The sequence below is a fragment of the Gymnogyps californianus genome, chromosome 4 (assembly GCF_018139145.2).
Source record: "Gymnogyps californianus isolate 813 chromosome 4, ASM1813914v2, whole genome shotgun sequence".
Lineage (NCBI taxonomy): Eukaryota > Metazoa > Chordata > Aves > Accipitriformes > Cathartidae > Gymnogyps > Gymnogyps californianus.
The window spans coordinates 81,499,292-81,511,901 of NC_059474.1; the positions used below are offsets into that span (position 1 = coordinate 81,499,292).

General features: G+C 36.5%; 1 protein-coding gene across 15 annotated transcripts in view; it reads left to right on the plus strand.

Annotated features, from left to right (window-relative positions):
- The window catches only part of CAMK2D (calcium/calmodulin dependent protein kinase II delta), a 158,100-nt gene that overhangs the window by 126,052 nt on the left and 19,438 nt on the right, over positions 1 to 12,610 (plus strand). For 4 of the 15 annotated variants that reach the window (XM_050896376.1, XM_050896377.1, XM_050896378.1 and 1 more), the window contains 3 exons: positions 3,540 to 3,599; positions 5,203 to 5,244; positions 7,806 to 7,854. The exons of 1 other annotated variant lie outside the window; for it this stretch is intronic. In XM_050896376.1, coding sequence (XP_050752333.1) covers positions 3,540 to 3,599; positions 5,203 to 5,244; positions 7,806 to 7,854 — 151 coding nt within the window. Of the gene's footprint in view, positions 1 to 867; positions 883 to 2,762; positions 2,769 to 3,539; positions 3,600 to 5,202; positions 5,245 to 7,805; positions 7,855 to 12,610 lie in introns of all 15 variants that reach the window. 10 more of the 15 variants (XM_050896387.1, XM_050896388.1, XM_050896389.1 and 7 more) reach the window with 5 other exon arrangements.

Below are 12,610 nucleotides of genomic sequence, written 5' to 3' on the forward strand. Positions count from 1 at the left end.
GCTGTCGGTAGAGAGAAGGCAAATATCCCTCATCCACACCTTTCACTGGGAAGTACAGCTCTCCTTGAAAAGCAAAAATTGCTGGTCGGGTCTGAGCAGACGTGTAGTTATATAGGTAAATAGTTTGTTCTTTGGGTGAACATAGAATTTCAGTGACAGAGGATCAGTGGTAGCAGTGTCCAGATGAGGGTCACCGGAAAGGTATGGTGGGGATATTTCTAGTATCCCAAACGTGAAGTGTGCTTTAACTTTTTGTTGCAGAAGTACCATGTGAAAGATTTAAGTCCCAAGATACAGGTTTTGTTTCTTAAAATATTTTTATAATACATTGAAAAAAGACCAATTATGATTCTACAGTCATGCCCAGCTGTTTGGAGCGTTTGCGTGTGTCTGTCCTGCACTACCGTCAGACCTAAGAGAGTGGCTTTTGACAAGCGATGCATTAGTATAAAAGTTTTCCTTCTTCACAACAAATAGAATGTTACCACTTAAGCACCAGTCAACTTTAGAATAACTGTTTCATATGAAAATATTTTACTGCTTTTGGAATCATTTCCCTTTGCTGTTAAAAATATATGCAAAATACACCATGTGTCTTCATATATTAATAAAAACACATGTATATGTTCTATGAGAGAGAGAAAGTGTACAGGCTTATTGCTGTTTTCTCTCTAAGTTTCAAAGGGTTTTACCAAGTTCTGTTTACACAAAAGAAGTAACTGTATTTTGAATCACATTATATCTTTCTGCTTTTACTAATGAATGCTGTATTCTCAATATCTTACTAAGAAGTTTTGAATATATTTCCTGCAGTTTTCAGCAGTAGCTGTAATGGATATTGTTTATTTTTATAGGACTTTCACCAAGGGAGTATGGACCCAAGCCTGCTCTCCTTACTCAGGCAAAATTGGAATTGAAATTTGATTAACCTGTTTTCATTATGTATTCAACAACAAGCTTTCGTTTGGCATATCACTTTATTTTTTGTATTAAGCTACTACTGAATAGGACTGTATGAAATCTGGTGAAACCTTCATTTCTTTCCTCATGTTTTTGCTTTATGTCTATCTGCCTTTTGTTAGGGCCTTTTTATTTGTAGTCTCTTGATGACTACACTGTCATAAAAATACGAACTTGTAGTTATACAACTTGGTATGTGATTTTTCTCTTGTTTTGGAAGATTTAGTATGCCGTCAAGCAGCGTTGTACGTGTTCTCACTGTTCCACAATTCTCCTGTAGAACTTTCATATACTGAAGTGGTTGGGTCTTTTTTAAAAGTTTTTTCCTGAGTAAGGAGTTCAGGTTTTGCCCATCTCACAGTCCCATAAATATTGAAGCAAGTTAGTTGATATATAAAATACTTGCTAATACTTACATCTCCCCATGAATGACCTTATGCACAGAGGTATTTATTCTCTCACTCTCTTGAGTTCAGACACCCCTGCAACTTATGGCTGTAATTGTGAATAGATAAATGAAATTTATTTAACAATAACTAGGCCAAGTTGGGGCATAAACTAAACACTTGGAACTCAATAACGACTCGTATTTTCTCTTAGTGACAGTTTCTGTAGAAAGACTGTTAAAAAAATAACTGTTTCTCATCCTCCTGCTGTAGAGCACTGTGAACTTTGATTTTAAATCAAAGAAAATTATTTTTATTCTATATGGGAGAATGGTTCCTATCACAAATATTACTAAATAACAGTTAATGTTGAAATAATGTTCCCTGACATTAACTAACAAGACTGCTTTATATTCTTCAAAGCCAGTTAAATGCTGGTTAAGATAAGGAAGTTTGCAGTCTGTAATTAATTAATGCAAATCCTGCTGACATTTCCATAATCTAGACATATCCTAAGTAATATGCAGTTCAGCTGCAGGCTTAATTCCTGCTATCAACAAGTCAGCTGCCACACCTGTACCAGAGTAAAATAATCATCAAAAACTGCTGAGGACATGAAGTTCAGTGAATTTCCCCAGTGGTGCTAACTTTGGAAGGCTCGAATTCAGCAAAGCCCTTGGCATAGACAAAACTGGAATGTTAGCCTGCATGCTGAGAAGCTGAATACTTCATCTGAGACTACAGAGTCATCGGGAGGTTTAAATCAGAAGTCAGATGTTTCATACACAGCTCAGTTTGGTCCACTACTCTAGGACTTCCTCTTTCTTTATGCCTTTTCATATATGTTACTTAGTGTATCGCCATTTTCTGATTGGTTTAGAAAGGCTTTACTTTTAGAAGAACAAATACCAAATTTTGACCCAAAAATTGCTAGAGTTGTTTCTTTAAATGAAGAAGTTAATTACATTTTTACAAAAATCCGTTAATGAAACAATTGTGGACTTTTTTAATTTGTTTTGCACGTTCATTATTAAGTACTATGACTAGAAGGTTCAGTAGAACTTTTTTTTTTTTTGATCAAAGTCTTTCCAGACTATATATCTATACACCCAGTTCTGCATGCCGCTTTGGACTGCTCTTGTTAAAATTAGACATGACTGTAATGTATGTAATATTTTTTTTCCTAATTATTGTTAAAGAAAAAATTTACATATTTCAAACTAGTTTTACAATACTTTAATCTTGCTTCTTAGTGCATGTAAAAAGTGGCTCGGTACATTATTTTTAGTATTTCTGTTCTTTTCATGCCATGGTATTTATGGAAGCTGAATCTTAAAAATGGATTTAAAGAATCAGATACCTTTAAACTTATTGCTAAACAGTTTAATTTGATTTAAAATTTGGTATAAGTAAAAGCCAAAAGTCTTGTAAGGCAGATGTGTACTGATTTGTGGAGTAAGACTGCAGATTCTATAGTATGAAACCATACACTTTCAGGTTATAGTACCAAAATTGGAAGGCTGATACACAGTTACTGCAGGATTCTTGAGACTGCAAAAAATCCCGACTGCCAATTATTTTTGGCTAAAATAACACCAAAAAAGCTAAAGGGGCACCAGTCTCTTTCTAGCATCAGTTGTATTTATTCAGATCTGGAATCAGTTATATTTATTCAAACCTGTTCCCAGAAGCCAGTAGAACAAATGTGTAGATTTCTGGAGAGCTATGAATAAGCAAATATTATTTGTGGTAGTGATAGGTAATTAGAAATAAAGAACTGGGTGCAATTATTTAATGCTGTTGCATGTCAAGAAATCGCAGTGGCTATTTAGGACTTTCTTCAAACCCATATTAATTCTTTATTCTTCTTCTATGTGATTAGCTGCTACTTAAAGGCTCTCTGTTCTTTTAAGTGTCACAGCTGAAGTCATCTATACCTTATATAGATCTTCATATACTGCCTCTGAAAACCTGTAGCTAGCATGTTTGGAGGAGTTGCAGCTAGCCATCGGATCTATTGTTAGTGTTCTTTCAAGTTCATAAGTTCATCTTTCTGTGATTCTTTATTTCCATATCTGTATCTATATAGAGATATCTGTATCTGTATATAGATGTTCTATACAGAGAGATATAGATATGGTGCCTACCGTGAGTTCTAAGGCCTGTCTGTTTCTATTTTCTGCATACCTACAGATAAACAACAAAACGAACGTGGTAACCAGCCCCAAGGAAAATATTCCTACCCCGGCGCTGGTATACCTGGAATCTTCCTTCTCATGCTATCTTGAAGTTTTTGACTGTCTTCTGTTTGTTCTTCCTTCTTTTTTGCTTTTTCATGCATTTACTCTGTTTGCTTTCTAAAAACAGGTTTTGGAAAAACTTTTTGTTTGAATTATGCTTTCTTTTTTTTGTGAGGAAAATGTGTTTATTAATAGAAAATGTTACATGGAAGCTGGATGCGGTAGAGTCATAGCATTTGTAACTATAGTTGAATTTTTTGCATGCTGTGCCAGAAAGTGAATAGAATGCGCTTTATGTTGCTCTTAGCTCTTTGCCTGATGACTGTTTCCATCTTTTTAATGCTAACCTTTTGCACAAAAAAAAAAAAAACCACAAAAAAACCAAAGCAAAACCCCTCTATTATTTTCTCTGCTTTGTCTTAGTATAAGTATTGATATCAAGGAGAGCTAACAGGATTATTGCTAGGCTACCATAAAATAGACCTTATTCAGATTTTCATTCCATATTTCCTAAAACTCAGCAGGACTTTGCAAGTCTTCACTGGGATCAAGAGGCACCTAGTGCTAAACATTTTTGCTTGTTTCTCTTACATTTAAATCTGCAGGAGACATTACTCATCAATAAGCTCTGTTAGGAACATATTACTAATCGGAGTGCTGTTCATGAACGTTTCTATTGCAGTCTTGCTTTTATTAGTAGCTCCTATTTCGTAGGCATACGTGTATCACAGGGCTCACAAATATAAATGCCAGTGAGTAAGTACCTAATTTTGTGAGGTATTGTTTCCTGTATGCCTGCGTATATGGCTTTGAAAATGTGGATAATTCACACACATTGGGAGAGATTTTTCCTCTTGAATTTTTTTGTGCAAATGGCACCGAAGCATACATTGCTAAGTAATTTCTAAGGACCAGTTAACAGGTTTCATGCATGAGTATATGGCAGTCTCTTCCCAGACATAGCCATGCACAACAGTCCATGCTGGAAGTATGCTGGCTAACTGCCATTTCAAAGATCATTTACTCTTTTTTTTAAGGGAAAAGGATTTGGGGAAATTACACTTCAAAATGATGCAAAGATCTCTCTTGCTTACTTTTATGCTGCTCTGCTAGGGCAGCAATTGGTAGTAATCTACATCTTCCAAAACATGGTAGTGTTTAGAGGTAGTTAACTCGTCCTTAATCCTTATCGATTCATCTGTATTTTTATTTGATCACTTAATACTAATACAAACAAACGTGCTTAAAGAAAAGAGGTGATTTCTGGCCGCCTTGTCTGGCGTGGCTCGGACAGGAAAACATGCAAAGCATTTAGTATGCCCTTGTGCAAAGAGAGCCTCTGCAGGTCTCCAGAGCTTCAAAGCCCTGTATACATTGGTCATGAATAAGGTCTCTGCATGCTGCTGCATTGGGTGAGATGGTCTTTTTTGCTGGCTTGCTGTTGAGGAAATCTGTATTAGAGACATCCAGTTTCACCCTCTGGCAACAGTTAACGTTTGTTTTAGCTCTTGTCAGTGTTCAACATTTGTGAGCTGGCTCTTCTTGCACTCCCTCACACTAATGAGAATGTATTTACCAATGAGAACTCTTTTTCTCTCTATTTTGTTCTCGCTCAGGAGCCCCAAACTACAGTAATCCACAACCCTGATGGAAATAAGGTATTCAGAAAGAATCAACTCCATCTTGCTTTTCCACACCACACATTTCATCCACTATTCCACAGCAAAATAGGGCCATTCCAGGAATTTATCAAGGAAGATCTCATTCCTGCATTTGTTGCACCTGGTGTCTCTTGAGCCCGTTTTCATCTGTGTTCATCTGCTACGTGCGTCCTGCTGATTGCTGAGCTTCTGAAGCTCTTGGGGGAGTCGGTAGCAATGGGCAGAGTTCAGTACCCTGTGCAGCCAGGCTTGGGGAGCATGGTCTCTCTCTCGTTTCAGCCAGAAATGCTGCAGTCTAAGTAAAACCAAAGAACGCTGTTCTCAGAGTGTGGTGAGATTATACTGACGAGTTTCATGTGCAGTTGTCACCTTAGATAAAGATGTCATTTCAGTTTATCCCATCTGCTGTTTCTCAGCATGCTTATACACCGTGTTGTGACGTGTTTTTTGCACAGGACTTTGGTTTTCTTCCATAACATCACTGAGCATTTTCCAAAAAATTTTAACTTTTCAAGTGACAAAGAGGTCTTTTGATTTTTATGCGTTTTCTTCATGCTCTTTTCGTTTTCTTGTGTAGTGTGATGTTTGCGTTTGGCAGCTGATTCCTAAAACGTGTTTTGTTTTGTTTTTTTCATGCATGGACTTGAAAATGGCCAGGAAATACCATCATTTACATATAACACATGTTCCTAGGTTTCCTGGAAAGAATTTACTCTTCAACAAAAATTTCACTGTTTACAGTGTTGACTTAAAGAATTGACATTTCATTTATCTAGTCTTAACTATTTGCGGTTATTTCATATGAGAAGGATTGAATCTGAGTGAAAAAATAACGCATGCAGACATTTCTCAAGCATGAAAGTGCTGGTGGTGTGTATCGTGCTCGTATATCCCATTCCTTTATGTACCTTGCATCTGTCGAACATAGAGCTTTTATTTTCATGTTACTACTTTTTCAGCTCCCCGAGTTTAAACTCATAGGCAACAAACAGCCTGTGTTTGAACACTAGTCTAATCTTTATTGCTGAAGTCCACTAAAGACCAGAAAACTCAGATGAAATATTGGCGTGACTACATCTACTTGACTTTATTATATAATCATAGCAATTAAGATACTCAATGTCCCAAAAGGTCACAGCAAACAAGCAAACCACTTAATGCGGAGAGTTACTCCTAAATTTGTCTGAAAGACTGATCGTTGTAGTATGGCAACTGGAGTGGATGCTTCAGTATTACAGGCTACATCTGCCGTGTGAGCTTGTGCATGGTGTTTACAACTTGTATTTGTGTGGGGGTTTTGTTTACTTATAAGTATTTTGTCTAATATTTTAAGTGATAGAGCATGATACATCTGTGTAGAGTGAAACATCTAACACCAGCCAGTTCAGGAAAAGCATGGTGACTTGTTCAGTTTTGTTTGTGTGTGAATTAATTCGTGTAGTTTTATTTATGGATGCACATACGTTTTGTTTTTTTAAGGTCTGAGTAATGCATTAACCGTTTTGAACATTCCTTCGGCTCAGCCTTGTGAGGACACAGTAAATAAAGGGCACTGTCAAATTTACCTTTTATAATTTAATTGTAAAATCCTTTTAAGAGTTGACTACAATACCAGTCCTATCTTCTGTCTCTCAGATAAAAATAGACCAGTTAATCCTTTTTGCTATTGAGCTGTGAATTAAAAAAAGAAATTATATTGATTCTACTTTTTAAGAAAGTATACAGATTAAAAAAATGAATTTTAAAAACTTTCCGGCTTTCTAAAACTGTGTACCTAATAGATTTGACAGTGCCCTGTTGAATTTGCCTGTAATATTTCATGTTTCTGGTAATTCATGAAAGACTGAGATACAGTATCCTTGCCTTTTTAACAGTGTGGTGGCTTAAGTATAAACTGATAGATGAGTCATTCCTCTGCATGACTGGTTGTTTGAAGAATACTACTACAAAGATACCTTAGTTTGTCAAAGTCGTTATCGTGTATTTATCAATTCTCCATCTCCTTCAAAAAATTTTTTTTATCGCAAGAACAGTATAAAAATGACAGAATCTGATCTAATATCCTTAAAATCACTGGGAGATTTTCTTTTAATATACATTGCATAAGTCATACGAGCAGAAAAACAGTTGTAAATTGCAGCATGCAGAAGTCTGCATATTTAAAAGTTGGAAAGGAATGACTTATTTTGAACAGTTGGTTTAATCACTAAGCTTAAAATGGCAAGCTCTCCTACTTGGCTGAGGTAATTCATATAACATTTCAGATGGGCTTTGCACAGTTGGATATTAAAGAAAAAAAAGTTTCCTTTGCATTCCTGTGAAGTAAAAGCATTAGACAGCAGGAAATGTATTTATGTTCCCTACTGTAGAGAATGGCAATGTTTGACATGGGTTTCAGGTGGAAGTGTCTTAATCAGTGTGTGACCATTTGTTTGTGAATTACATCCCACCCTGCTTCAAGGCTTTGCATGATACCTGTAACTAACTGTAATTTTCAAAGGCACGCAAATAAGGCTTGGCTTGTTTTATACATTCTACTTATATTTACTTCTCAACAGGAATCAACAGAGAGTTCCAATACAACCATTGAAGATGAGGATGTGAAAGGTATGATTTTAAGCTTGAAACATTTGGAGAAGCAGTAACATGAGTTATGTCAATGTATTTCAGTAGGTCATTAAACACAGAAACTCCTAATGAATCTTAAGAGAGAATACAATTTTTCCTTGTTTAAAAGAAATTACTTTTATGCTCTTCTGTGTTACTTCTGACATTTCAGACTTATCTTTGACTTTTCATTTCCCAAAACACCGTTTGCCATTATGTTTTGGAATGAAGAATATAAAGTTACTGCTTATTAACTAAGATACTAGTTCCAGTGATAATAGTAGTAGATTAAAAATGTGTGAGTCAGTGCTTTGTAACTCTTACTTAGTTATGTACTTTTAGCATGCATTTGTGTTTTGGGTTTGCTTTTTTTTTTAAATGTCACTGTTTTAATTTTTATTCTGTTCAGATGCCAGTGTTTTTTCATGTTTCTCTTTTGTTCTGTCCATACACTTATTTTAATCTTCTTTTATTCTTTAAAAAACTAAAATCAATAATTTTTTTATAAAATCAGTTCTGTAACTTCACAGATACTGTTTTTGTTTCCATTTTTTCCCCTCTCAATATTATACTATGATGTTACTTGTACTTACTTTAATAACATTGTGTTTTAAAACAAACGGTTTTAAAAAAAAAAAGAGTATTAGGTTTGTGTATTTCTGATTCACAGAAAAGGTTGTTTTTCAGCCTCAAAGAACAATGTTGTATGTACAGGTGAAATGCAAGCCAGAGGTGACAGTAAAGATAAAATGTGGAGAATGGAAAAGAAAAGAGAATTCTTAGTGAACCATTGTAATATGGGCTTTGCTTTATGTTGGAAGTAGTATAATGCCTAAGTCACTGTTAAAAGCATGTATTAGCAAAGTTGTGCCCTAAAATACAGACTTGAATCTGCTAAAGAGCTTCACTGGCCTCTGAAGAGCATGGGAGCGTTTTAGAATTCAAAGACATTTAAACATAAAGTAGTTAGAAATGTATCAAAAATATCTAGAGCTTAGTGTGTGACTGGTAGAACAGGTGCTATGCATGTTTGATAAAAATATCAGTATTGCCAGGGTAATGAATTGATAGTGTAAACATGAAAGCACAGTCTGCTGGTAGCGGCTGTCCAAGGAGCGCAGTGTTGAAAATGCAGATTTTATATTATGCTGCATATGAGATTCATCGGGCATTTACGTCATGGCAGCTTAGCTCAGGCTTGCACAGGAGAGCAGAGCAAGCCTGTGGCAGAGCCCAGCGTCTTGTTTCTGCCGGTGCTCTTCGCACTGCTTTTGGAGGGGCTGAGGAGCTCAGCTGCTGTATGAGCTAATATCTGCAGTCTGCTGAGCTGCAATAATTTTCTCTACTTTCGCATAGATGGTGTTCCGTCGGTGGAGAGAGATTTTCTATCCACTGCTAGTAGCAATGCAGCTGTAAATTGTGACTTACAGTACTGTATGAGCTGCATTTAGCTCTAATTAAGTCACTGATGTTGGAGCTTTGTTCTCAAAGTTTCAGTGAATCGTTTCACCTCCACTTGAACAAAGTCTTGGGTGCATTAACAGCCAGTACCGGCTCACTTTAAATAACAACCTAGTGATAGCAGTTTGAGTTAATGCAACGTAATGGCTTGGAGAACAATTACAGGTATCTGCAGCTGATGCAGAGGAAAACACAGTGTAATTTACCTTTATTCGTAACACTTTGTATCTCTTCCTTCAAACCATTATGTGTAGTTTAGCAACTAACCTCATTAAATGTATAATTTAATTATAGGGCCTCTGCGTGATGATTTAACATGATGTTGTAACAGTAGAATTTTTATAAAATTCTGTCTGAAGCTTAGCGCACAGAATTGTATCTCAGGAGTACAATTATAAGAAAAACAACAATGAAAAAGTTTTGCCTAATTCTTTTAGATGATTCTGTAGTATCACAGTTAAGAGCAGAGTGGATGGCCACGATGTACTTTATTCCCAAAACAGAAAAGAGGATCTTGCAGTAATCACAGGTCTGAAAGACAAGATGCTGGTTGTGTCCTTCTCTTTGCTGTAGCTTAGTGACAGATGTAAAATGTTCAGCAGATGAAGTTTTCTGTTATTTGTAGATTCCTGACCCATTGCTACGTAATAGTGATACAAAGTGCATAAAGTGGATAAGCCAGTAAGATGAGCTGAGGCTGTACTCCAGAGAAAGTGTTGCATTGTGTGTTTTCTGGAGACTGCAGAAGGACGAGCTGAAAGATGTTAACTGTGCTTGCAAAAGAGGAGGCAGAGTAGTGTCGTATTGCTCTTCACCTGCTTTGGTGGGCAGGTGGGATGCTTTCTCCCCACCAAGAATGACAGTTTGAACTCCTGACGTCTGAGATGATCACAATAACCTCATACACTGATGCAGCTGTTTCAGCATCAGGTCCATGGGCTAACACACGGCGGTACCACTACCCTGTTCACCAGACACCAGGTGCACATTTTATTCCAGTGATAGGGATTTCATTTTCTGTTTATTTAAAAAACAAATATAATCTTGCTGTTATTAATTGCTTGCAAGCTTGCTTGTTTTTCACTTTTTAGTATTCCTCTCACACTTCCAGTCTTTCCACCAGAGGCTGCTTTTCAGATTGTTTTATTATAAATTAAAGCTAACAGTACCCCTAGGGTCTAATTTGTAGAATGATTCAGGGAATAGGCAGTCCTGCAACCCTGACAGCTATTATAAGCTCAAGCTTCATGCTTTAGCAAGGCACTTAGGAAAGATATTTTCTCGCTACACCAAACTTGGCTTCTGGATGTAGATTTTCTAGGGCAACAGTGAGAAAGCTGTTCTCTTGTCAGGAACAGCTACTGGCTGCAGCTGGAGATAAGATACTGATAGAGACGAATGAATTTCAGAGGTAGCAGAGAGAATTATCTCAGATTACTGACTGTCTGGGTCCTTATGTGTATGCTCAAGAGGATGCTTGTCACCAAATTTGAGATCTAGAAGGAATGTTTCCCACCTTAGCTGCTAAAGGACCTTAAAAATCTTTTTGCTTTTCTTCGCAGCATGGAGTACAACATGGGAAGAGGCTCTCTCCTTCCTGCGAAGGAGAAGGGAAAGGGGGATGCCACTCTGTAACTGGAAAGTAGTATTAGCATATGTTTTACAGTACTGCAGCATGACCCACACCTCGCAGAGCATGACTCTTCTTTGCAAAGGTGTGCAATCTATGCACTTTATTCCTCTTCCTGTTATTCTAACACCATGCATAGATTGCACAAACAGGTACAAGGTTCCTTCCGTTGTACAGACTACCAGCCCACACATATTTAAAACATTCAGCTCTGCATCAAGTGATTTTCTTATTTTTTATTGATTTGACTCTTTAAAGTTGTGTGGATCATATGAGTCTGTGTGGGATATATCATCTCCAGCACAGTTGTGTTTTTGTGTGCCCTGTGGGAGTGTGTGTGCATATGCATGTCTGTACAAGGTATTACAAATGTTAGGATTCATTAAGAAAGGTAGCAATTAAAAAAAAAAAAAAGTCTTAAATCAGCTATCACAAATGTGTCTTTAGGAACAGATTCTTACCTCATGTTTATCAGGGAATGCATACAGTATTTTTCTCTCATGTCAGGATCTCACCCTGTTTTCACTTTTGAAGGCAGGTATTTTAACTTGAAGACAGTAAAATCAGGGTTACTTTTCATTTGTTATTTATTGAAAATAGTGTCTGTAACTTTGTATTGCTTATGTATGCATTTACATCTTTTAGGACTGGAACATATTTCTTTTACTAGAAACAGTGGTTGGCAAACAATAGTGAGCTTTAATAATTCAAGGAATAAGCTAATTCTTGAATTTGAGTCTGAAATTACTTGAAGCTGTAGTTCAGGTTCCTTGCTAACATAAATTCCTGACATTAACCATTGATCAGGGGCTCATCTGCATGACAGTGATCCCTCCTAAATATAAGGACAGGAGTGGACAGAAAGAACATACTGAAAACTGAACCACAGGCAATGCCTTCTTCTGGGATTGCTTGTGGGATTTCTCCTTCCTGTAGTAATGAGACTGGAACTCTTTGGCAGCATCTCTTTGACATGAGATTGATATGGTTTTTTTCAGTAATGCTGTAGAATACCATCGTTATTTTTGCCAGCAATGCACACAGACTTCTATAAAGCTGAGTTGTTAAATTTATCGTGGTCAGGAAATCTAGATTTCTCATGGTATTTTTTTGCCCCTGGAAATGAATTAATGAAAGCACTAGTAAGAATGATGATTCCCAATGGGAAAAATCGCTGAGTTGTAGGGCACTTACAGATTAGGTAAATTCTGGCTAATCTGTGCTACTTAATACATCCATAAGGTACATCGCTTCAAAACATTAACCATTCAGGAGGCATGTATTTTGATATATTTTGCTAATTTATTTCATTTTATACCTGTTGTTTTTATTTTATTTAACAGTAGAAAGAAACCAATTTAAACTAATCCGTTTGGAACATACTTTCCTGAAGAAAAACCTTCAAATTTCTAAGAACATTTTTTTAAAAAGCCCTTTCAAAACTATGTCTATCTCAGTACTGGATAGAGGGGTAAATGTGCGCTGGCATCTGAACAGAGTCATTTATGGCTACGACCTTTACAACTGTTCTTTGGCACCCACACTGCCTCCCAAAAGTACGTCGTTAACATTGTTTGTGCGCTCAACGATTTTATAAGTTCTTGTTGCTTGTAATTAAATTATTGTTATTTTTCTTTTGGCCTTCTCTTTTCCTTCCTTCACATC